Here is a 26,324-nt window from a genome sequence, read left to right on the forward strand (position 1 = left end):
TAAATATGTTTTCAAATGTTTTCTATTTACATTTTAGTATATGTATACATGTTATATGCGCCTTATGATTATCATTCGTATTTAGGTTTCTTTGTTGCATGGTGGGATGGTTCACCTTAGACGCCTCCTCTGACCCATTGGTACTGCTTGCTATTCTGATTCAAGCATGTGAATCTATAAAAGATAAAATACTGGGGGAAAAAACAATGTACTTACCTGTACACTGTGGTTCTCCAGTATTGATATCTTTTATAGATTCACATGCAACCCTCCCTCCTCCCCTTTTTAGGTTCACGATCCATACCTCTCTTACTGCCTTATGGTACTTGTTCTTGAAATCTGAGGTATTATGGCCCTGCAGGGAACGGAGACTCTATGGTCTGCGCTCTGATTGGCTAGAGTTTGGATGTTTTATAACAATGGTAATAGGTTGCTAAAAGCTAGAGAATTTGTATGCGCATTTGAATGTGGAAGTTTTAATAGTGCTATTTTACTGTTACCGTGAGACTTCCACCATGACGACGGGGAAGATTCAAGCATGTGAATCTATAAAAGATAATACTGGAGAACCACAGTGTAAAGGTAAGTAACTTGTTTTATACTGGATGTGGAACCACTTAGTCCTCCCACATTGTTACTTTGTTACACTTTGAGACAAAGTCAATATTTTTTCTTTCCATCTGGGTTATTTTTATTTGTTTTCATATTAACTGGTCCATCTATACACTTTGAATATACTTCTAAAGCCACAGCGTCTTTGTGCGACTCTTGACAAATTTGCCTCTACGCAGTTAAATTGTAGGTGGATGTGTCACAAACGAAGAATTGTTTTATGCTGACCATTTTTGTCTCACAAAAAACAGCCTGTATTCAGTCAAGATCTATTAGCAAGCACATGAAAGTGATCAGTTTTAAATTTTATGTGAGGTGCTGTGCAAAAGTTGGCGCTTTTTTTATGACCTTATTTTATTACCATATTCTTTTTTTCCATACTATGGACTGTGACTCTCCTTGCTTACACAGTAGGGCTATCTTTTAATTTAAGATTGATTATTGAGAACTTCTACATTACTGTGTTACTTCAGTGACATTTTATATCAAAATGAGGCAAAAGAGGACAAACCCTGTCTTTGTTGATGAATGTTGCAGTTTTATCAGATTGAAAGTTAAATAGTTGAGACTTTTTTGTACAAACTTAATTGGCATTTGTGAAACACATGCAATATTAGATATGAACACATTTGCATCTTTCCATTCAGACAACAAGGTCTGATATGCTTATTATACATATACAGTTTTTGTCCCAAAAACGTTGGTTTCCGTGTTTATAATTTGATTTACAACATTCAGGATGTCTGAGGCATATCTGTACAATAATTTTTGTTTCTATTTGGGAATTATGTAACCCCCCCCACCCCCCCGCCTCCGTCCTCCCCCTCCACTGGTGGTTCACATGATTCAAAGGGATATCAGTGTCGATGGTGGTGGTGCTCGTTTCATTCTGGGGGGGCAGGGTTTTAGAAAGTTACTGCCTCGTGTATCCTGCATGGGTGTCCAGGGTGGAATCCCTCAATTGTAAGGGGAAGTATGTTCCAGGTATATATTGTGTGTATATGTCTTGATAGATTCTGTATGCGTCTTTACGTATCACCTAGGACTATCTAATGGTTAAGTAAACTGTTGTGTGAGACCCAGGGTAAGATTGGGTATGTTTAGAGGTTCAATAAATCTAAGGTTTGGAATGGTTCCAGAAGAGTGTCCCATTCCATTGCTATCGGTATCTTCCGCAGGCCTTTATTTTTCTCCCTGCGGAACCCCCACAATTTTCACCTTTCACTTTTGTATAACTTCTTCCCGCCATAGTTGATCCACATTTCTACGTTCTAGTTTGCATCTTTTACAATTACTATGGGCCTCATTACAAATGACCCTTACCTAGCAACCTGTAAGTCCAAACCATCTGAAATTAATGTAACTAGCTGTCCCTTCAACTCCAGGGTTGATGAGTTAGGAACTTTTCTGAGTGGAACCCTGAGGTTACCCTGAAAAATGTTTGCATTCCTGGCCATATCTGTAATCCAGGTCTCATTTAAATGGTAATTTGGCATTCCTTCCCGCAATTCACTCCAACCTCTTCTGCTGTTTGGAAAAGTTGAGAGCTCTGGGGAAACATTACTAGTTGGCGGTCTTTCTGTAGAACTCATATTTCTGATTAGCTGGGTAACTCCCATAGTCCTTAAGGTAAATCTTGCTTAGGTTGTGGTCGCGGTGCTGAAAAGTGAGGATTGAGACACGTGAGCTGGAGACCTGAGTAAAACTTTAAAAAAAAGACCACATTGTACTCTGGACTGTGTGCAGCTTTGAAACACCTGGAGAAAAAACCTCAAGCTTGTCCTTAGTTCTTGCCCGCTCCCCACCCCAATAGCCTTTGTAATTTGCCATGCATGAAAAAGTAGTAGGTTGGAGCTGAAACTGATAGTCCTCCATAGGTTCGACAAGATTTTTGCACAGAAAAATTAACATTACTGCTGTACTTTTTAACTGCAAAGATGGAGGCCATCTAGAACTTCCATTCCAATCTTTGCCAGGAATATTCCATGTAGAAATGCATTCTAGGTGCCTGCTTTCACTCATAATCACTGGTGCAGTGTCTTGTTTCCAGTTTTGAAATGTTCTAGAGATCAGGTCATCTGATTGTAAATTGATTTTTACTAGATTAATTACATAAGTCAATATTTTTACAGTGGCACAGATGATGCAAAAGATGAACAAGTAGCATCCAAGAAAAACGTTTCTTCAGATTCAGAAAGTTCTTCATCAGAGGACAGCTCCTCAGAATCTGAATCAGAAGAAAGTGCCTCAGATTCTGAGTCTGGGAAAAAAGCTACAGTTAACAAGGTAAGTTGTATATTATAAGTTGTATTGTATATGTTCATGCAGAAAGTAGAACTGTGTGAGACAAAATCAAATGTATTTACTTCTTCACGTTGTTGAGTGGAGCCGCGAACACACAAAATTGTCATTACTTGTCTTTAGCAAGGTAATAGATGGGTACTATATTAGTCCAATCCTGTCTCGGTGCCTCATAGATGCTTGATTTTAAGTCCTCAATTGTAGAGAATGGCAAATCATAGGGATTTATCCTGGACACAAATCTGAAGACAAACATTAACACCGCAGTACAAGACCACACTATCAGATCACTATAAAATCATTCTCCTCAGCAGAATCACATTTTTTATCTTTACTAAAGATTGTAGTTCAGTCCCTAGTTCTTTCGTTTCTGGGTTAACGCAAGTCACTACTTTCTGGCAGACCCAAAATCTATACAAGCAGACGAATAAATAAACTGATAGCACATCTACACTTCAGCAATACTTCCATATATTTTTATGCAAGTGGAACATTGGGCTTGAATCTATCAAAATGAGAGAACTTACATAAGGAAGAGACTTTGTTTGTATGACCGTGCACCCCTGCTGAGATTTCCCCATAGAAAACTTTAGCTTTTGACCCCAACTTCACCTCATCACACACAATGACCAGATGTGCCCACTGAATGCACAGTTTCTAACATGTACCGAGACCCAGAGCAGAACTCTGTGCTTAAAGGGGGCACACTGAGTGCACTTTAAAATAATTTTTATATACATATTCACTGCAGTTAGCTTGCTGAGTTGTAGAGGCCAGGAAAGTTGTCTGTTGGAATCTGCACCTTTTTAAATTGTTATGCCACTCCCCTGCAGCAGGGTGCTAATCACTGTGTGAAATGGATTGGATGTTACCCGTCTCATTTAGCTGTGTGGAAGATATATGTATGGAGCATTTATGAAACCTGTGACTCTAGCCACGCTGTGTTCCATTTTGTGTTTGCTGCCTTTGAGTGGTACTCAAGGTGGGGGCTTGAGGTACAGTCCAGAGAGCTAATTTTTTATTATAGGTCTACTGACAAAATATCTCAGGGATCCTTTTCAGTTTGTCAGACTGAAGAGTGGTTAGAAAAGAAGTCCCAGAGCCCATTATGAAGGTAGGGTATTGTGGGGGGCGTGGCTTGCCAGCCAACATGGTGGACGTGCATCTGTAGAGCTCCAGCGATTACCCCTAATTATCCTGAAGCTGCATTGTGTAGGCGCTTATACAGCCCATACTGTACGGGGCTGGCGTGGGGGCACAGCGGGGAGCCCGTGGAGCACAGAAGATCCCCGATTGAGCCTGTGGCTGAGGTGGCAGAGATCGCTGATCGGCGGAGGCGCCGAGGCGCGAAACGCGCCTGGAGACTGCTAGGACTGCCGGACGCCACTGAGGAGCGCTGGGTGCTGTTCTGAGCCTGGGCGGCCTATAGGCACTGCTCCGGCGCTGATGAGGGGCACAAGGGGCGAGATTGCTGGCCGCGACACGGAGACGGACAGGGAGTGCGGCGGCCCCTGAGACTGGATGTACCGGGGCCTGGCACCGCCTCCCGCCGGAGCCTGGAAGCGGCGGGGGCCCGCGGCCTCCCTGGACACGGCGCGGCTGCCTGGTGGAGGTAGACACCGATGCGGGTGAAGAGCGGGACCTGCAGTGGGCCCTGAGGCAGCGCTTCATCGTCTTGCAGCGCTGGAGTGGTGGTGGCATATTTACAACAAGGGGTGGTGAGGGACAGAGTCTCTGAATTAAGCAGAAAGCTCTCACCCAGTCAAGAGATCAGACCATGATGCACTGGGCCAGGGACAGACTAATTTGCATATAGCCAGGTTCTGAGCTGGGATGGTGCAGTGAGCTAAATAACGGTGATGGATCAAGCCCTGATCTTTGGACTGGGTAAGAGTGGTCTGCTTAATTCAGACACTCTGTTCATCACCACCCCCTTTTCTGAATCGCTTATTGGGAGATTGTCACCGGCGGGAGACTGGTACTGCGGCCGGAGGGCGCCCAGGTCTGCACAGAGCAGGCTGGATCCCGCCGTGGTGGCACGGAGGTCAGCACTATCGGGAGGCACTGCGGTGGCGCAGAAGTGACTAGTCGCAGAGAGGACACGGGTACAGAGGCCACTGAAGGAACAGTGAGGGCACCTATCTGCGGAGAGGTGCGGTGTAGGGCATCGACGGTTGGAGGCACCTGGGGAGCGGACGCGGGCTGCTGGGCCCGAACTGGTCTCTTGTCACAGCAGGTGGCGCTGGTCTGAAGGTGCGCCCTCTCATTTGAGACTCTGGTGGGGGCCTGGTACTAGGATGCAGGTGGCCGTTGGCAGGAGTGGATGCCTTCTGCGCAACAGTTGGCGATGGGCAGACTCAGGGACAAGTCCCTGCAGAAGCAGCAGGGAGCTGATGGTCTGGGCTCATCACATGGACAGCAAGGTGACGCTTTGGGCCCGGCAGCGGCCCTTGCGGCCAATATGGACTCTGTGCTGGCGGCAGTGGAGCGCATAGGCACCACGCTGGAACAAACAAAGGTATCGCTGGAGGCCCGGATCGACAAGGTAACCATGGACTTGACTTTACTCTGTGCCGACCACCGAAAGCTGGCAGAGTCAGTTGCTGAGCAGCGACAATTGTTCCAAGGACTGCAACCTGTGGTGCAAAATCATACTGCGGCGCTTCAAGATGTCATAGACAGTGTCCACGTCCTGGAAGATCGCATTGAGGACGCGGAAGGGCACTCTCGGCGCAACACCGTTCGGGTGGTGGGATTTCCAGAAGGAGAAGAGGGGAATGACCTGGAGCGCTACATGGAGAACTGGTTGCGGAGCCTCCTGCCCTGGGAAGCACTGTCCCCGAACTTCGTAGTGGAAAGAGCTCACAGGGTGCCAGCGCAGAGGCCCCGACCAGGAGCCAGGCCTCCCATTCCTCTTCAAGCTACTCAACTATCGGGACCGGGATGTGGTGCTGCGCGAAACGAGGAAAATGGACAATCTGACAGTGGGGAGCAGTCGTGTGATGTTTTTCCCGGACTACACGGCAATGGTGCAGCGGTGGCGGAGCACATATTTGGCAGTGAAAAAACAGTTGCGGGACCTGGGACTCTCGTACTCCTTGCTGTTCCCCTCTCGCCTCCGCGTGATCACCAAGGAACGGGCCCGTTTCTTTGACGGGCCGTCAGACGTCTGAGATTGGCTGGAGGAAACGGGGCAGTCGAAGGGCACACGACCGGCGAATGCGGAGGAGGAGGGGGAATGGCAGGTGCAGAGATAGAGAAGACGCAGGAGACTGGGCGCACGTCGTGGGCGGGGCAGCGGCTCAGCAGCACCCAGTCTGGAGAAGATGCGGCTAGAGCGACAGGAAGCACTTGAAGCGGTAGTGAATCTGGGAACAGTACAGGGTGGTGCCCGGGTGGCCTCACAGACGCACAGCGACCCGGACTTAAGCGGTCCATCAACGCCATCAACTGTACTATCAGAGGATATTGTCATGCCGGTGGTGACACCACAGACTGCCGACTTTCTTATGTAAAGTAACGAACGGTGAACGTACCAGGGGCCCCTACCTTTGACTTGGCGCTCGATCGTGCCATGTTTCTCATATTGTGGCTATGCGTGCAGTTGTGAAATTTGCTAGGCTCTGCATGAGAGCGAACTGCTGCGACAGATGCGAGGTAATTAGGCTGAGGGCGTCCCAGCGGTGTAGGGTTTAGCGGGAGCTGCGCAATTCCTACACTAGCGGGCTTCTCTGCAGGCGCCTCGCGCTGGCCCGGCGCGGTTGCAAGCACTAGATATCCCGAAGCACCTCTCATGTTACCAAGCGATTTGAGTAAGGGGTGTAGGGCACTGAGGTTGCTGGCAGCATACCCACCCAGACAGCAACTGCACTGAGTTAATCCACTGCTATGTGGTGGATCTTGCTAAGGTTTGGACGTATGCCCTATTGGGGACACACCCTTCTTGTTATATTGTTTGTGTTTGCTCACATATTCCTGTTGCGGCACACTGACCTTCCTTTCCACGCTGGCACGCTCAACTTCCCTCCTGAGGCGCCCTCCTGCCCTTGCGCCTGTGCACAAAGACCTGATACATGACACACACGAACGTAATGACCTGGAACATCCGCGGAATGCACACCCCGCCCCGCCGTTATTCGGTGTTTTCATACTTACAGCGCCATGGGGTTGGTGATTGCTCTCCTCCAGGAAACTCACCTGACACTGGTTGAGCTGGGTAAATTGCGCAGGCGTTGGAGGGGGCATATATTTGGCACAACCTACTCTGCCCACGCGCGCGGCACCCTGGTTTGGGTGCGGGCGGGCGGGCGTTCCTTTCAAATGCAAGGAAGCGTTGGTGAATCCGGCGAGCAGGTATACCCTAGTGCGGGGGAGATTGAATGGACAGGAAATCCTGTTGGGATCCCTTTATGCCCCAAACACAGGTCAGCCCTCATACTTAGAGACCCTGAACCACATCCTACATCCATACGCAGGCCTCCCTGGCTCGTGGGCGGGGATTTTAACATGGTGCTAGATGTGAGCCTGGACCGGTCATCCACCCCCCCTCTGGGCTGCGACAGTGACATCACACGCGTAAGCGTTTGGGGATTGGCTCGCGCACTGGGGGGGGGGGGGGGTGAGTGACCTCTGGCGCGCGCAACATCCCACCGATAGAATTTACTCATACTACTCCGCAGTCCATGAACTGCATGTCCGATTGGATCGGATAATAGGCACCCAGTCGTTGCTCCCGCTCCTCACCAGGGCAGAATATCTAGGGAGGACACACTCGGATCACAACCCCCTATGGTTCCAGATCAGCTGGGAGGCAGACCCGCCCGCCCGTACCCACGTGGCAACTGCAGCCTGCTGCTCTCGAGGACTCCGAATTTCGATCCTTGATGGGTACGGCTATTTTACCTTATTTCGAAGCCAATGAGGGGATGGCGGGCACTGCATTGTGGAGTGGGAGGCACCTAAAGCAGCCATTCGTGGGCACTGTATGGGGGCCACATGTAATATCCTTAAAACACTATCGGCCTCCCTGTTGGAGTCAGAGTTCCTCCAGTATGAGAGGGACGGAGAGGAGACAGGTGAGCACTCACGCACGCTATGGTATCTGCGCACCAAGCACGCAGAGTTAATGGAGAAGTTGCGCTGCCACAATTATGCGCCGCATACGGCCAGGACACACGCCAGGGCAGACAGAGCTGGCCGGCTGCTAGCCTTACTGATGCAGAGCGATGGGCGTGGAGACCCCATAGGGGCACTATGTACAGCGGATGGGGAGATGGTATATAACCAGCGAGAAGTTCACCGCGCTCTGACCGAACACTATAAGTAGCTCTATAAGGCTCGTGGTACTGGCCCTCGCCAGGCGCTGGAGGCGCTTTTGGACGCTGTCAACCTGACCGTGACCAATGAGGAACATAGGGACAAGCTTAATGCCCCCCTCGCCCTGGAGAAGGTAGGGGATGTGATCGGGGGCATGGCGACTAGGAAAACCCCCCAGGCCGGACGGCCTACCCGCCGAATATTACAAGGCGAACAGGGAAGTATTGGCGCCTCTGCTCCTCCAGTTGTATAACACTGCTGTAAGTGAAGGTTTGTTCCCTCCGTCCATGCGAGAGGCATTCTTGGTCTCTTTGCCCAAGCCGGTCAGGGACCACACCGCGCTAGGTTCGTACAGGCCATTGGCAATGCTTAATGCAGGCCATGAAATCTTTGCGAAAATCCTTGCAGTGCGACTTGCGGTAGTGGTCCCGCACTTAGTGCACCCCGATCAAAACTGGTTTGTGCCTGCGAGGTCCACATCCCTGAATCTCAGACGGTTCTTTAGGGTGGCAGCTGAAGCGACAAAGGAATGGCCTAGGGCGGGGTGCCTGATAATTGATTTGGAAAAGGCTTTTGACTGCCTAGAGTGGGGGTACCTGGCTGCGGTGCTAGCATGCTATGACCTTGGTGAGGGATTTCTACAGATGGTTCAGCTCCTTTACAGAAATCCTGTGGTTAGGGTGCGGCTGGGCCCATACATATCGGAAGCGGTGGCGGTGGGCCGGGGCACTCGGCAGGGATGCCCCCTATCCCCGCTATTGTTCGCGCTGGCTGTGGAACCTCTGGCGGCGGTACTATGGCAGACACTGGAAGCCAGAAAACCCCTGGGGGACGCGACTCACCAGGTCTCGCTTTACGCGGACGACTTGCTGGTGTTTGTAAATGATATGACGCACAGAACGGAAAGGCTGGCCCAATTGCTGGAGCAGTTTGCAGTTGTCTCAGGGCTCAGGGTAAATGCGGGCAAGGCTTGCCTTTATGCCTTCAATGCTGTGATAGAAGACCCAGGGTACTGTCTTGGGGGCTTGAGTGTCCAATGGAAAGCTGACACCTTTAGATATCTAGGGATTCAGATCTATAGGCAGCCAGCCGACCTTTTTGAAGGCAATTTGGGTAAAGCGGTTGCGGCGCTCCGATGCCAGATCCGTTTTTGGTCCTCCCTCCCACTGACCACGACAGGCAGGGTGGCCCTAGCCAAAATGGTTATGCTCCCCAGACTCCTGTATTATTTCGTCAATTTGCCTCTTTACGTACCAGCCTCCTTCTTCTCGTCACTCAATGTGATGCTGCAAGACTTCATCTGGGGCACGACCCAACACCGATTGGTGCTTGCGAAGTTGTTCCTGCCTACAGACAGCGGTGGGCTGGCCGCTCCCTGCTTTGAGCACTATTACTTGGCAGCGCAACTACAATGGATCGCACGCTGGTTGGCGGACAGGGGCAGAGATGACACCGCCACAGTTGCGCCGCCGTACTCCCTGGAACGAGTCAACAGGCTGTTTCACCCCCTGGCGACACCTGCGAGACCCACCCCGCTGCTACTGGCAGTGGCGTATAAGTGCTTTCGCAGGGCCCTCTTTCTTACCAGAGGGGTGCATCCGTATGCGCCAGCGGTGCCACTGGAGGGCTTCCTGGAGGGCGAGGGGGGCCTTACTCGACCTGCGCTGGAAAGAGGTGGACATTCAGACGCTGGGTGACCTCTTTAGGGATGGTGAGCTGGTGGCGTATGAGACGTTGGTCTCGGAAGATGGGCTTACCCCTGGGGGGTTTCTGCTGCATCGGTCCATAGTGGCGAAAATGACAACAAGGTGGGGTAGCATAGCATCGGAGCCTGAGCAACACTTAACTATGCAATACTTACACGTCATGGGGAGGGGAAGGCACCTGGTCCGGTGGTTAGCGGGGTCGTTGAGGATACATACAGGGACTAGCTTGGCTCCGCTTAGGGACAAATGGGAGCGAGACATGGGCAGACAGCTATCGGATAAAGAGTGGGAAAGAACCCTTAAAAGTCGGGTGCGGGTCCCCAGAAACCTGCGTTTCCGCCAGATACAACTTTATGTAATACACAGGGCCTACCTCACGCCTGAGCTCATTAACAGGTACTGCCACCGCGCGGATGCTTCCTGCCCCAGATGCGGTGAGTTAGACGCAGGGATCCTGCATCTTTTATGGAGCTGCCCTAGACTGAGCTCCTACTGGATTGCAATCGTCGAGCAGCTCAGCAGATGCACTGGGCGCATAATACCCCTTGACTGGCCGGAATACATTTTGCATCAGTTCCGGAGGCCGCCTGAAGACAAGGTGTCATCCCACTTTTTAGATCTGGGAATGGTGGTGACTACGCGCCTCCTAGAGGCGCTGGAAGGCGAGCGACCCACCAAGCGCACAGGCGTGGACCTCCTCCTTTCAGGCATTGGCCCCGGCAGAGTGGACGGCCATACGCAGGGAGGAGACAGTGGGGATTCGAACAGAGCCAATGGCGGAGAAATGGGAGCGTATGCTTAAAGCCTTGCAAACAACGGGTGGAGCTGGGGGCGTAGGTGTCGTGGAGGACTAAGTGTTGCCCTTCGGGATTGGGTTGCGCTGCGGGTTGTTTCCTGCCAAATACGATGGCTTGACACAGTCATTGACTTCTAGGGTCACATAGGATTCACGTGCAAGCTCAGCTTGGATTAGGGCACATGGCTGTGTCCTGGGTGGGGGGGGGGGGTAGCCTAGGGGGAGGGAGGGGAGAGAATTAATAGGTGCCAGCGTTATGGGCTTTTGCCGCTATTGTTTTCTTATACTTTTCTGTTTGTTTCATCACAATTGTTGTATAAAAGACATTTCTGTGCACAGACCAGGAACTGGGAAGATCCACCCCTAACTATGCTCAAGCATAAAACTCTACGTGTGGACAGGCATGAACCTACTTTGGGGCGGCTGCCCTGATAGCATATGTTTTGCCAATGTGGGGCGGGTATCCTTCATTATTACTCCATATGTGGTCTTGTACTTCTTAAACACATGCTAACAAGCCTTTAACCACATGCCTGACGCGCCCAATTGCTTGGCTATTAATGTTGAAAAGTCCAATGTACTGTGATACCTTTTCTAAATGTTAATAAACAGATTTGACAAAAAAATGAAGGTAGGGTATTGCCCCTGCCCTTTCCTGGCCCATTGTTCTCTGGTGAGGCTATCCCCACTGGTTAACAGGTTGTTGAGATGGACAACCTATCCCTCTCTTGTCCCCTTTTTGTGAGTTTCTCCCATGAGGCTTCCACCCCACCATCTAGCTCACCCTGGTTATAAAGACTTTGTCTGGTCCAATCTGAGTGGAATAAGCACAAGTGCAGAATTTCCCAGAACAGGAATCAGAAAAGACAGCTGGAACAAAAAGTTGCTATCAACAACTTTGGTATAAGGTTGGGACAGAAACTTCCAGCCCTTTTGCCAAGATTTTTATTCAAAAGTCAGGGTTGCACATCTGTAGCAACAGGAATCTCTCATTGCTCCAGCATTGTAGTATCCACTGTCCTCTACCTTTGCCCAATTCAGGCATAGAAACATTGGGACTTCCTACAAGACAAAAAAAAAGTTCTCCAGAAGTGAACCGCATCAAACTATGGGCTTAAAACAGTAACTAAATTCTCCCTGTGTCAATCAATAAATGGGCAACCTACTTTTTTTGGATGTTTAATTTGTGTCTGTGTCGAAGAAGATCCCAATTTGCAAGACTCACCAAACCATGAGCTCTGCGATTTTGTATTCTACTCCTGGACTGGTGTTTCCTATGCTCACCTGCATCACCGCACTGGCACTGCAAATGCCAGATGCATACATCCAATAGTCTGGCTGAGGCAGGGTCTCTGCCACAGGGCTCCATGGACTGCTGCACACCACGTAGAGCTGCGTAAACCACAAGTTTGCCTGCTATAAACAATGAAACGCAACACAGAAGTACTATGCATCCTGACAAGCACACAAAGGATAACTTTCTGTCCAGACCCTTGACAGGGCCATCACCACTCACCCCTCTTTGAGTATTTCTTACCCATACTGGGTAGAATCTAAAGATGAATCTGTGATGGTTGCAACAGCAATACTGAGAGAGGTTGTCCTACAGGAACAGCCTAAGCTGTTTCCCGAGTAAAAGATAAGGGATAATGGAACTTCTTAACATCTTTTGTGCTCCTCTGTAGTCTTCTGTATGGTATAATGCGTGAATTAGGTAACAATATTTCTTTTGTTGTAAAGAATAACCATTGCCTGGACATCGATTTATTGACCTGTACTGATTATGTTGTTGAGTTTCAAGTGTAAGCCGTAGACTGCTCATCTTTGTTGCATTGACTTTCAAGTGTTAAAAGGTTGTACTTGGTCTACAATGGTGGGTCCAATAGTCAGGTTAAGCCTGAGGTTACCCGTGGTGACCAACTTGAATTGATGCAGTCTGAGCCGAGTAAGCTGTAACTGCTTGAAGATGTCTGAAAAATTTCCCACAATTCGTATCTGGGACAGAGCAGAAACTAGAACACACATGGTACAGTTGGCCAAAAATATAAAATGTTATATGTTTTCCAGGGAGTTGAATTCACAACAAGCTTCTTAGAAGAGATTTCTCAGATATAAAAAGTCGAGGCTAAATAAAATACCTAAATCTGACATGTAGCAGGAGAATATGTATCCAAAAAGCAAAGGCAAAAACACTAAATACTGAAATGTGACGTGTTTTAATAATACAGCTAAAACTTCTGAGTAGGCAAATTGTTTGTCAAAATTCTACTACAGAAACTAACTTCTTGGTTGATGGACAATGGCTTTTTACCATTTAATCAGACTGGTTTTAGAAAAGGCTGTTCTACTTTAGATATCTTAACTTAATTAACACCTCTCTTAATAAGCAAAAAAGTTTATTATATGTTTGTTGCATTGACTACAGCGCTCCATCTATGACACGGTTGATTGCCTTTGGGCCACGCAAAATAGTTGTGGTGTAGGTCATTCATTGTTACATCTCATTATGGTGTTACATTGTAACGTTTGGCTACATATAAAGCTTTGTACGAGATGTAATGTTTTATCGAAGATGGTCACTCTCTCTGGTGTTAAGCAAGGTTGTGTACTTGCACTCATGATGTTTCACTTTGTATGTCGAATTTTTCTCATTACGTCTACTCTCTAAAAGGCTTGGCATCCTAAAACACAATTGTCCTAGTCTGTGTTTTTAGCCTAAGTAGTTGATCTCGTCATCTTGTCCCTTACCCCGGCCATTCTACAATTTCTACTTTCCAAATGAGCGCAATTTAAAAATGACAATGGGCTTCTGGTCAATATGACAAAGATAAAAATCATGACCTTTTCCGAAAATGGGAAACTCGTAAGACAAACCATTGACTTAGTGACATCTTATGATCGTCTAGGAATTACTATTGACAATAGGATAACTGGTAAGAAATACGTCCTTATGAAAAAAGAGAATATCTGTCATTATAACCAAATGTATCCTAAGCCTGTGGTGGGGCGCAATAGTCCCTAAAATCATTGCTCTTAACACCATGTTAATCCCTTTGCTTTTATATGCATCGCCAGTGATGAACACTAATACATGAATCAACATAAATCAAATTTGCATTCATTGTATTAGAACTTTGTTAAAGCTACGGTCAACAACACCACACTGCAAAATAACCTCACTTACCTGCCACATTTGCTCAGTTCTTAATTATTTCTATGCTTGTATGCATGCCCCAGCGGTAGCTTTAAAAGGCTTCATTTTTGATCAATTGAAACAACTCCATCCTGGCAGTCTGGACTTAAATATCATCAGAATTACTAACTTTATAAACAAATGCAATAGTCCAGCTTTGGATCCGCTGACTGCGATTAGTTCAGAGTTGAAAGAAATTAATAAAGAACACTTTAAGGGTCTACAATCGGTTTAGTGTTTTAAAAGCTTTATAGAACTATAATCACGCCGAGTTATTGCTTGACAATCACTTGTCTGGATCTCAACAATATTTGACTTCCGTTTTAAAACCACAAACAAGAAATAAATATTTAAGAATAAGGTTTTTGTATATCCCATTACTCCAGTTTGAGGGTTCATGGAAATCCAATAGCGATGTACTGTTGGACGGCATACTATGTGATTATAAGGTAGAAAAGCTAGAGCATGTAATTTGTCTCTGCTTGAAATTGCTACAGCTACGCAAGAAATACTTGTGGGAATGTTCATACGACCCAATAAGAACTCGGCTTTCCCTACGAACTGAAGTTGTGTTTTTTTTCCTAAGTTAGTTAAATTCCTAGATCTAGCATACACAATGATTAACAAAAAAACTGCTGAATCATAATCCTTAAAGTTATCTCTATAGTCTTAGCAAAGGAACCCAATTTTAATCATATATTCGTTCTTACCTATTGTAAAACATGTATTAAATACAATAACTTTTTATTACATTCTGAGTAACGTGACAGAAGTCAGGCAAAAAACGATATAAAATATAAGTATTCTTTTCTGGACAACGAAGTGAACAAAGGCATGCAGTCTGTGTCAGAAGAGGAGTATTAATGTGGGAAGAATTTAGTGTTATTGATGGATGTCAGAACCAGCTCAGGGACCAGGGGGCACACATGGGTTTCTGGGCCACCATCTTAGGGGGCTACAGCCTTTTACCATTGATGTTCTGGGACCTGCCCTACTATGGGACTGCATACTAGACGTCGAGTACATCCTTTCCATACATGACTTTCAGGATAGCCAGAGTAAGCAGTCAAAGGCTTCTCAGAGGGGTTGTGTGGGAGACGACTTGGAACTCAAATAGTCATATAGACACAATAAGTACTGCCCAGATCCGGGTTTTTCTTTGCAAAAGATGTAAGTATTGTACCCGTACATCAAAACCTAATAGTATAAATCGGAAATCAGCTACACAATTCCAAGACTGGTGCTACTGGGTTCTAAATATACAAATATTCAGACGTAAATCTGACACAGGTGTGAGCTCACTGTAATATGCTGCAAGCAGCTTGCATGGTTCTGTGACCTGTAGGTCAGTTAATGTATGTAGCAATACTAAGTTCTTTAGAACAGTTCATTGCCACTGGAGTTTTAGCGGTGGAAGAAACAGTCAGGCTTCAAGTTGATGCAGCTCAAATAACCTGGTGGATCCGGTGCCTGGAACACGCAAGCACGGAGCGGCTGGTAATCGCAGCGGTCCTGCTCGAGCCTACCTCCTCCTCTGACTCTTGCCGTTTGTGCTGGATTACTTTTGGCCCAAGCAGGAGCAGCACAGGTCTGACAACAACCCAAGGTCCCTTCTCAATCTTTCTGCCGGTTGTATAATGATTCAGCTCGCTTAGCTTGTTGTGGAACATTGTGAGGGAGCTATGAGACCATATCCAGACTTTGGTTGGCACCAGTTACACTCCACTGTTCAGTTTTCTTCTTCTGGGCTGCCCCTCATTTGGAGCACGGTGATTGGGCTTCTCTTCCTCAGGCAGTCTCGTTTTGCTGGGGTAGGCACTCCTTCCCCTCCAGTGGCAGCTGGTGACATTTGAAAATGGTGAGGCGTAAAACAATTGTGGTACTTCACTACAGCGAGCAAGCGTTGCCAGCGAGCCTGAGCTACCTACGGAGGAATCGGGGGGTTTTCCCTCGAGAAAAGTTTGATAAAAGACTGGGCAAATGGTGCATTTTCAAGCAAATTTGAGAAAGCAGGAAGGTTTCAACCACTCTAAGGTCTGATGACAAGTCACCAGAGCCAGACAGTGGGCAAAGCACTGCAAACAGTACGTGTCCTTGACCAAACCAACTTAAACAGGCAGCTCGAACATGATGTCACCCACTCTGCGGCACAATACTGCATCACTGCTAGAAAGGGCATTTTGGTTTTCAGCTGGGGTCTATGGCACATCTCAGCTATTTCATGTATCCCTACTTAAACACATTTATTGGTTCATACCGCCCTCCTGTATCCCATCACCTCTGTGCCTAACTACACCTCACAACTGCTCCTTTTTTCCATACCTGTGCCTGGTGCCATTTCTACTCTTTTTGCAATCACAAAAGCAATCAATTTCTCTTTATTCCCACATAATCAGTATTAAAACTAAATTATCAGTTACAAAAAGACACGCTTTCATAATTTTTACATAATCACAATTCATGTGAGAAGTTGGCCTGATATATAATGTTCACTATTCTAGTGAGCACTTTGTATCAGTCCAAACAACCCTTATGGTGATTGGTTGTAAGTCAACCTTATAGACCAGCTATCCTAGTAGCGTGGATACGAGCAGTCTTCGGGCTAAACTCTAGAGGGCGTGTTAAGCCAGCTGTTATACCATCACATATACCCCTTGAACACCAAGTGAAAGGACACCACACAAGTGTTATGAAAATAAACAGTGTATTTATTTAGATCACAACAGCCCTGTACTCTTTATGAGGACAGGGTACTAAGCACACAACAAAACTCTTTCGAAAATACTTTAAGTTGCACAATTTACACAAATGCCCGAGGGGCACGAAAAACCATATACTCTGAAAGTGGAATGCGAAATTACTAGCAGGTAAGTACTGTACTAATAGGCTTTGGAATCGCTAGGACTTGACTACTGAACCTTCAGATTACTAATAGGAGGCCTAAGGGACTCGGGTGCAGAGTGTGCACTCTCACGCGGGATGCGGGACAAAGTCTATGGTAGCTAGATTTCACAAAGTTAGTGTTCTCGGGCGAACCCGACCTGGTAGGAGAAAAACGAAAGTGGACCCTGACCCTTGGATAGTGAGGCTATGCTGGGGCACCGAAATGCCGAGTTTACCTAGCCCAGGGGCTGCAGCTGCATATGTCTCAAAAGACGTTGGGAATCCTCGTAGACGAACCAGGAGCCTGAAGAAAGAAGTTGCTGACAGGCGACCAGTGAAGATAGTTCGAGTTGATCCAAGCCTGGATCGAAGATGGATGACACCTGAAAGCAGAGGGGACCAAGTTCGTGACTACTAGCCAGTAGTCAGGTGGCACCAGGAGGGCACCGGATGGTAGTCACCTCGGCTAGGTGAGTGGGCGACGCTGTGCTCTGCAGATCTCACGGACCAGGAGGCGGTGTCGGCGACCAGGATGGAGGTGCGAGCTGTCCCCGGATGGATGAAGCTGTCGACGTCGCTGGACCCAGGATGGGGGCAACAAGTCTTGGCAAATTCAAGACCACGCGGTTGACTCAAAATGGCGTCTGGAGTGGACCAGGAGGGTCCGGGGTGCTCCTCTTTTGGAAGGGAGCAAGGGCCAGTCTGGAGCAACCAGACCAGCAGCAGTGATGTCGTCGGGCGTCGTTAAGAAGGCCACAAGCCAGCGGGCAAGTAGCCAAACAACGCGGTGAGCAGCATAAAGCAGAAGGGCCCCACGCAGATCGTGGAGATGCTGGGAGGCTGGACTTCGGTGCTGGAGCTGCTCAGGGTCGGGGCTTCTCGGACCCCAAAGCGCTCACCAGAGGATCCCTCGGCGGTCGTGCTGGATAGAAGTCGTGCAGTTCTGATGATGGCCGGTCCCTCGAGGTCTCGTCGCACCTACTGTTCTCAGCTTAGCTGTAGAGGTAGGTAGAGGTCAGAGGTGCCAGGGAAGCCGGGTCTCGTCATGCTGGTCGGTCGGATTCCTGAGGAAGGACGTGCAGCAAACCGCAGAGTTCTTAGATGGTGCCTGCGGATGCAGGGTGACTACTCCTTAGTCACAAGGGAGAAATCTTGAGAAGAGTCTTGAGTTTCCTTTCGTAGAAAGTAGTTCTTGGTTCAAAGATGATCTAATTTGGAAGGGTCCCCGCTCCTGCCTTTATCCTAAAGAAAGGGGTGGGTACGCGACTAGGTCCTGCCCTAGGGGTGGGACCAGGGAGGGGGGTGGTTACACCCTTCTCCCATGCCGGACTTTCCCCAGGCCAGGGGCTGGTGTGCCCCTGGAACTGGTTCTAGCCGGCAGATGCGTAGTGAGCACCGGGGTGCCACTCAGCAGTCACCTTCCTGTAAAGCCCTGCCTACCCAGGATACACAAAACCCTGTCTGGGATGGTGCTAGCACCGCCCCTGACAGGAAACCCTTTGTCCAAGCTCTCCTCGCTGGAAGGACTCCCAGCAGCAGGAGGTCAGACTCGTGTCTGTGGTGGCAGCATCCATTTTGTGGAGCTGAAGCTTCGTTTAACTTTAACCGGGGTTCACAGTTACATATATGTAGTGTCCCTCTAGAAGGGTGGAATGCTAACCCCGTCGCTAGAATTGGCGAGGGGTTAGTATTCCAATTCGTATGACACCTTACTCGACATGTTTTGATAAAGCAATACCAAAGATAGCATTTAACCGCGAGGATTATAATGCACTTAAGAGTATATGGTATGCGTTATCATGGAACAGCTATTAGGACTTGGTTCCGCAAGCTGTAAACGGGCTCAGCTCATGCCAGAGCACCATTTCACACGATTCCATGCACTCTGCCTTCAGGATTGTCAAGGCCTGCCATAGGAGTGACTGATAGGAATCTGTGTGTCCATTTTTAGGGTTAGATATAGGTATACTATATCTAAAGCAAAGGGTGATTACGCCACCTTGCCCCAGCTGTCGTGCAGCCAGTTGTGTCAGATTTAGATGGCCATCCAGGGGTGGCATAATACATGCTTCAGCCCCTGGTAGGCCCTGGGTACACCTATGCCCTGAGTTACAGGGTCTGATAAGGTGGCCCAGTCCCAATTGGACAATGCACCTAAGTTACACATGTCAATTTAGTGAGAGAACAGCTAGGCTGTGGGTCTGTTTGGCAGGCCCACAGCCAGGGAAAGTCGTAAACCAGTGAAACAAAAGCAAAAAATCTGGGTGATCATAGGATTGCAGACCCTACTCTCCTACAATTCATATAAGCAAAAACTTGTTATAGTTCATCACATTTTTGTATAAACCACTTTAACGCTCTTATTACAAGGAACGCAGGGTAATTATAAGGTTGCTTCTTGTCAAGCAGGTTATGTGCTCAGATTCTATAGCAGCTAGATTCTGACTTTGCTGAGCCATAAACCGATTCTGCACCTGCACTACACCCCAAATTCCACACCTCACATGTCTACCAATCCCCTGCGCTTTTTCTGTGCATGACGCTACTCTCTGGCACACACAGTTCACAAGTGATTCCAGACAGGCCCACCTTTCCAGGCTGCCCACCATTACAACACAGTCTAACAAAGCTGGCTCAGCAGTAAAACATTTCGGTCCAAACTAGGATCCCCTCGTCCACATTCAAGTCCCCTTACAGGACTATGGTGAGATCCTCGGCTCAGAAACAGCCTATCTGTGGCAAAGAGCATCATGTCAAAATGATTAAAAAAAAGGAATATGCTAGTAGTTCCAGACAGAATCAGCGTTAAAAAGATAAAGACACACATTTTCATTTAAAATTAAAATTTTCCATACATGGATGCATGTGGCATTATGCATTTTATCACAGGCAGCCGGTGGCAACAACACTCACTCGGGTGTAAACATCCCTCACTGGCTCCTGCCGGCGCAGAACAGCCTTATCCTCCCAGCTGTTACCTGTGCCTCCCTTCCTCCATTCTCTCTCCCATAACTGGTCCTTACCTGTCTCTCCTCTCCACCTCTGTATCTCACTCGGGCTCAAGAGTTATGAAACACTAACAAAATAGGCGGCAAGCTGCAACAGGAACTGTCATATTGACGGGCAGTGACAGTAAAAATGGCTGGGTTCTAAAGGACCCAGTGCATGTCTACGTTCGCCCACAGCCCCGTGAAATCCCGCGAGTGTAGAGTGTCCCTTGCATGTACAGTTTCTATACTTCTAGAATGCCAATGGGTGTCCAGAATAATTGAGCACGCGCTTTATGTCTAGGTTAATAGAGTCCAGGACGCATGCTTGGATCAAAATCTGCTTGTTATTAGAGTACCAGTGCATGTCATTGGTCAGGGTAACCAACAGCACCTATCTAAGTTCACAAAACATACCATGGTTTTGGTTTATAGATTCTGGTGCATGCCCAAATTCGTAGAACTTCAAGTACAAGTTGAGGTCCATCCAGGGCCTCAGTAACAGACAAGGTGCAATTTTGCTCAGCGCATGCCTTCTTGTATAGAATGTCTAGTGTCTGCCTTTGCTCACAAATTGGATATAGAAAGCGTAGGTTTTTACAGTACTCGGTGCATGCCTAAATTGAAAAACATGTTATTCCGACTCTGGGTGAAGGCTAGGACGCAGCACTGCCACTAGAATAACAGCTGCACCAGTACCTTGGGTGGCTGTTGGTGATGCAGTAGGGCCTTCGGTGGTAATAGCAATACCAAACATGTCGCTACACCACGGGGTAGAGTGAGGTGGGTATTGCATGGCACATTGAGGTGAGAGCCACAGCTTACTGCACCCCAAGGTGGCATCAGGACTTCAAAAAAGAGCTAGGGGTAGAGGAGCCAGGCTCTGGGTATGAGTAATATCAGACAATTTGATGCATCGCTCAGTGAGGTCGAAAGAGAAACGGACACAGTGGTGAGAGCCACACCCTTACTATTACAGCACCTTTCTGTGAGTGGTAAAGGGGAGACATGTCTGCATCCATTTACCTTGTGTCAGCTTGGGGGCAGACGGCTGCCATGGCGCAGCTATCAAAAATTCTTATCTTTTGATCAAACATCTTGCATTACTGCCAATCCCACCTGTGGAATCTAGATTCTGAGTTAATCAGTCAGTTAACTCTGTTACTGGCGGGGTTTGAACCCACTGCACGTCAGCCGTTACTCTATTTTTCTGAGTCGCACTCTCCCCCACTCCTACTTTAGATATGCAGCGCTTGAAAGCAGATTATTTATTCCAGGTACCCTCGGACTTAATATGAAATAGACGTAACCCTGTTATGACTCTGACAGTCCTAAAACCCCTGCCTTCAACCTCTAAACTTCAAAAAAAGTCTCTCATGGAACCCTTAGAACCTCACACACAGAACCTCTACTACGCCACACACCTCTGTGGATTCTCATAGTGGAAGACCACATGGGGCGAGCAGTCCAGGTGGGGGGGGGGGGGGTGGGGAGGGGAGATCTATATATAATAAAAAAAAGTAAACTTACCTTTCTCCCCGACTGTGCCACCGCTTCAGCTCCTGGCTCTCTGGAGTCCTGGTGCGTTGTAGGCAGCCTCCCTCCTCCTGCTCTCTTAAACCATTCACAACACTGCAATGGCAGCGTTGTGATTGGTGAGGCGCAGCGGAGAGCGCCCCAGCCGGGCCCTTATCTCTATGTAAGCTGCATGCAGCTGCCTACATAGAGAAAAAGGGGCAGTGCTCATGACTGCTTCGTTCAGCTTTGGGGCCGACCAAACAGTCAGTACCCACAACAGTGGGCAAGCCACTCCCCCCCCACACCCCCTGCCCTCGAGCGGGACCGCCCACCCATCCTCCCACAATCAGGCACTTCTGCTTTCTCGCAATGCGAGAAGCAGAAACATAAAATCGTAGTTTTACTATTTTATTATTTTGCCTTCTCGCACTGCGAGAAAGCAGTGGGGCGACGCCCCCATGGTGGAGCTGCCACTGTTCCCTTCTCCTAGCAGGCCATGCCACAGGCAGACAATCAGTCATAGTGCAAGATGTACAGACCTCCGATAACGCCCTCTCACCTTGGGGAGACTGGCTATTCCAGATACCAGCCCTGGAACTCAGCTGTCCAGCAAGTACACAGTGAAGTATTCCCGCCCTTGGTCATGGAAGAGCTCTGTACCGAACTGTCATCAGCCTTCTAAAGTTGCACTCAAGAAAAAGACAATGGGGCTGGCCCTTCCTAGATGATCATCTCTACTAAACAACAAAATCTACTTACCTCCGTTTTCCCGATATCAACCCAAATGGCAGTTCTCAAGGGGAGATATTTATCAGACCCTTGCTAACAGGTCACAGTCTAATATTAAAGAAGGCTTTTATCCATCCTCCCACACTACATTGTCTGAGGCTGCACCCTCTACCTAAAAAATGCAGGCAATAAACGTACACTGTCTTGGGAGGCTGTATCCCAACCTCAGTCTTGTGCTGAGTTTTACCAGGGGTATTCAAAGTGGATCCCACAGGTCTCTGAAGGCACACACTCGCAATTCACAGTCCTGCTACCAACTGCCAGTCTTACAATATGCACACAACACACTCACAGGGATGTCTGTTCATGGTCAATTAAATTCAACCAAAGCTTGACACTTGCTTCTAGGCACCACACCTATCCCCAGCCTGAAAAAAGGTGCAGTTAGTACTATCAATCAGAAAAATGGTATGCTTACGCTACCAGTTATTGTATATAACCCAGGAAATGGACAATAGCTGCATGTCGTTTACATCTTGTTTTTTTTTTTTTAAACAGATTTTATTGTCAGACTGCACAGTTTATGCAGGGCCCTGAATTCCCTGGGACGACTGCAGATCGCAAACATGTCCGTATCAAAGGCAATCGACTTTTCACTTTACACGCATAAATTAGCAAGTGTGGAACCAAACCCCCTTTAAACAATCCCCCCTTCTCCCACCCCAAGCCCCATCCCCCAAACTCCCTGCTCCCACCCCAACTACCACCCCCCTCCTCCCCCCGCCAAGTCACACAGCCACCACCAGGCCCAACCCACTTGTATCGATCAGTATACAGCACAAAAAATAAAAGAGTAACAAGCACACCCGCCTCCCTAGCCCCATGTCTCTCCGCTCTGAACCACCTGCCCCATCACCTCTCCCGGGCAAGATCCTCCTGCTTCACCGTGGGTTCAAGCCACAGACCCCTATAATCTGCCCAGCGCTTCCAAATTTTATAATGTTTCCGCGGGCAAACCCTGGCCATGAATATCTGCTGCTCCAGCCCCATACAAAAATCTAGCCCCTTCTTCCAAACAGTCACCGATGTGACCTGTGCGTCCTTCCACCTTTAGCAATGTCTCTTTTGGCCTTTGTAAGTCCTAGTAAGATCAGGTGGCTTTTATAGAGATTGCCCACCACCCCGTCCATTACATGTAGCAGGGCAAACTGAGGCGTACGCGGGAGCACCCATCCCAACACCTCAGACATACAGGCCAAGACCCCCCTCCAAAACCGATAAAGAGATCCACAACTCCAGACTGTGTGCATGAACGTCCCTTCCTCCCTATTGCAGCGGAGACAGTCCGGTGAGGCAATCAGCCCCGCCCGCCAGAGCCGAACCCTGGTAAAGTAGACTCTATGCAAGTATTTAAATTGGATGAGGCAGAGACGCATGGCTATGGCAGCACCCCTGGGAGCAGCCAAAGCCTCCCTCCAGTCCTCCTCCTCCAACTTACCCACATCTTCCTCCTATTGCTCCCAGAGCCTCTGCAGTGTAGGGGAACTGTGCGTGACTAGTGTCTGGTAGATGCAGGATATTTTCTTTGTCTCCAAGTCCCCCATGAACACCTCCGCCTCCAGTGGGCTAAATTCAGGGAAGGACTCCAACCCCTCCAGGCTGGGGGATAATGAATGGCGAAATTGGAAGTACCTAAAAAACTGGGACAGAGGCATACCAAATTCCTCCCTAAGATCCTGGAAGGACTTAAGTGTCGTGCCCTGCAGTACATCCCCCAATGTCGAAATGCCTATGTTGTCCCATCCTCTAAAGCCCTGTAGCGACACCAGGCGAGGGAACCGCCCATTGTGCCACAGGGGGGTCTCCGCCGTCTGGGTATTCCACCACCCAATCCGGGGAAAAGCCTGCCGCCAGATACGAAACACCACCCGAGTGGCCGCCGGCAGCACACTCCGCAGTGATGTTGTGTAAATGATGATGTGTAGCGTATGGGAGCCCATCGAGTAGCGTTCCATGGAATAAGCCGGGTCACCCCTGTTGCCATACCACCACTCGTTCAATACCAAAAAGTGGGAGGCCTAATAGTAGGAGAGGATATCCGAGGTCGCCAGACCCCCACAATAGGTGGAGAGGAAACATGTGCGCAAAGTGATTTTGCAGTTGGTTTTGAGGTAAGCCCGCACACGTTCCCAGACCGGCACCAGATTCCGCTCCCAGGACACCGCTGGGACCTCCAGCAGGAAAGCCCCCAGATACTTGAGACCCCCCATCGCTACCTGGAGTGAAGAAGTCCAGTCACCCACTGCTTGTGTCCGCTCCCCCAGCACCCACAATGTGGATTTGCTAGGGTTCATGTAGAGTCCTGATGTATCACCGAAGATCTGCATTATCCGCAGGAGGTGCGGCCCTGATCTATCAAGATACGTAAGAAAGAAGAGGACATCGTCCGCATACAACGCAATCCTGTCGGACTGCCCGTGCCCACTAAAACCTGCTCAGCTGCGCATCTATGCGTACCCACGCTGCTAAGGGCTTCATAGCCAAGGCAAATAGGTAGGGCGAGAGGGGGCACCCCTGCCGGGTACCTCACCGAATCTGAAACCTGGACGAGACCGCACCCGCCACTCGAACTGAGGCCGTCAGGTCAGTATAGAGAAGACACAGATATGACAGGAAATGTGGCCCAAGATTGAGCCGTGACAGTAACGAGAACAGATACACCCAGCTTAGCGAATCGAATGCTCTGTCCATATCGGCAAGGAGAAGAGCAGCCCGCTGCCCCGTGCATCTAACCGCCTCTAATTTACATCATGTTTGATGTGCTCTCCAGACCACAGAGCTAGGCTCTGAATCTTGGAATCGTAATTAAAAGCCCAGGTCTAAGTGCCCACATATGATGGCTGTGTGTACCAGATAACTTACTGCTGTGATCACTTTGGGCAGGCGTAAAAGCCTGTAATATCATGCAGGGGACATTCCTCCCCCAAACCTGGTCTTTTGATTTAGCCAAGACGTTGCATAAAATTAGGGAAATATAGTAAGTAACCTGTGCTGAAGAAGAGCTGCTAAGCTCAACCGTGTTTGTGCTGTGCTTCGGCTGGTTCTTTTATTATCTATTTGAAAATTGAGCACTGAGAAATCTGGAGCCTATTGAAAACATCCTAGACAAAATACTATAACTGAACTGAGTAAACTGTGACTTGACGTGGCCATGTCTAAAACAAAAAAACGCAGAGAAAGTGGTGCATACTGAGTGACCACGCTTGTAAGTTTCTCTGGGGACTTTCAGAAGATCTTCAAGATGATATTAGGCCGTATTGAGTATATTTTTTTCTTTTCCGTCGACACCTTTCAGCAGGGTGTTGTTTTATGCTTTAAATTTGGAACAATTGCATTGTGTTGCCAGGATTGGATGGCAGTGGGGGATACCTTCATAAATCAGATGAGCTGAGGAAATATAAATGCAGAACCTGTTATAAAATATTCAGACTGTTCGTTCTGTTCCCTAGCAGATGCTCTTTCATGATCTTTTTTAGTACTTATGCCATAACATATGGCTTGAAAGCAGCACTAAATGAACTGTTGCAGACAAGGTCAGTGTGAGAGCCCTGATACTTTATTTGTTTATGAAAACAGATTTTATTTGTCATAGTTCACATATGATGCATAGCTCCGGAATCCGGAGTCTGCTGTAAGTAGGGGCAACAATAGTATCTTAGACTTTTACAGAAAAAACAAACCCCAGCCCCCCCCCCTCCAACTCCTCCCCCTGTTTGCGCTGCTACTGCCACAGATTACAGTATAATATCTGAACGAAACACGTCAAGTCCATCAAAACACTCTGCTGTCCTCGCCAATGATCCATTGGTCATATCTTTGGAAGGGCGGCCCTCTCTGGCGGAGGGTCCAAGTCCAGCCCACGGTAGTCGGCCCACCTCTACCAGATCTTAAAATGCTTATGAGGGCACCCCCTAGCCAGGTATATAGGTTGCTCAAGTCCCATGCAAAAGTCCATGCCATTCCTCCAGGCAGCCGATGGCGGAGCTTGAGGTGCCTTCCAAGCTTTAGCAATGTCTCTTTTGGCCAGTGTAAGGCCTAGCAATAGCAGATGGCGCTTGTACATGTTGCCCCTAATCCCCTCCATCACATGCAACAAGGCCAGTGTTGGAGTGCGCAAGAGCACCCATGCCAACACTAAACACAGATAAGCATGTGAACACCCCGTTCCAGAATCTATGCAGCGCCGATCACCCCCAGACAGTGTGTAGAAGTGTACCCTTCTC

General features: G+C 48.4%; 1 protein-coding gene across 3 annotated transcripts in view; it reads left to right on the forward strand.

Moving 5' to 3' along the window:
• The window catches only part of AP3B1 (adaptor related protein complex 3 subunit beta 1), a 2,001,071-nt gene that overhangs the window by 1,232,589 nt on the left and 742,158 nt on the right, over positions 1-26,324 (forward strand). For all 3 annotated transcript variants that reach the window (XM_086960746.1, XM_086960745.1, XM_086960747.1), the window contains one exon: positions 2,745-2,898. In XM_086960746.1, coding sequence (XP_086816872.1) covers positions 2,745-2,898 — 154 coding nt within the window. The remainder of the gene's footprint in view (positions 1-2,744; positions 2,899-26,324) is intronic.

Source organism: Lissotriton vulgaris, chromosome 3_1 (assembly GCF_964263255.1).
Source record: "Lissotriton vulgaris chromosome 3_1, aLisVul1.2, whole genome shotgun sequence".
NCBI classification, from domain to species: domain Eukaryota; kingdom Metazoa; phylum Chordata; class Amphibia; order Caudata; family Salamandridae; genus Lissotriton; species Lissotriton vulgaris.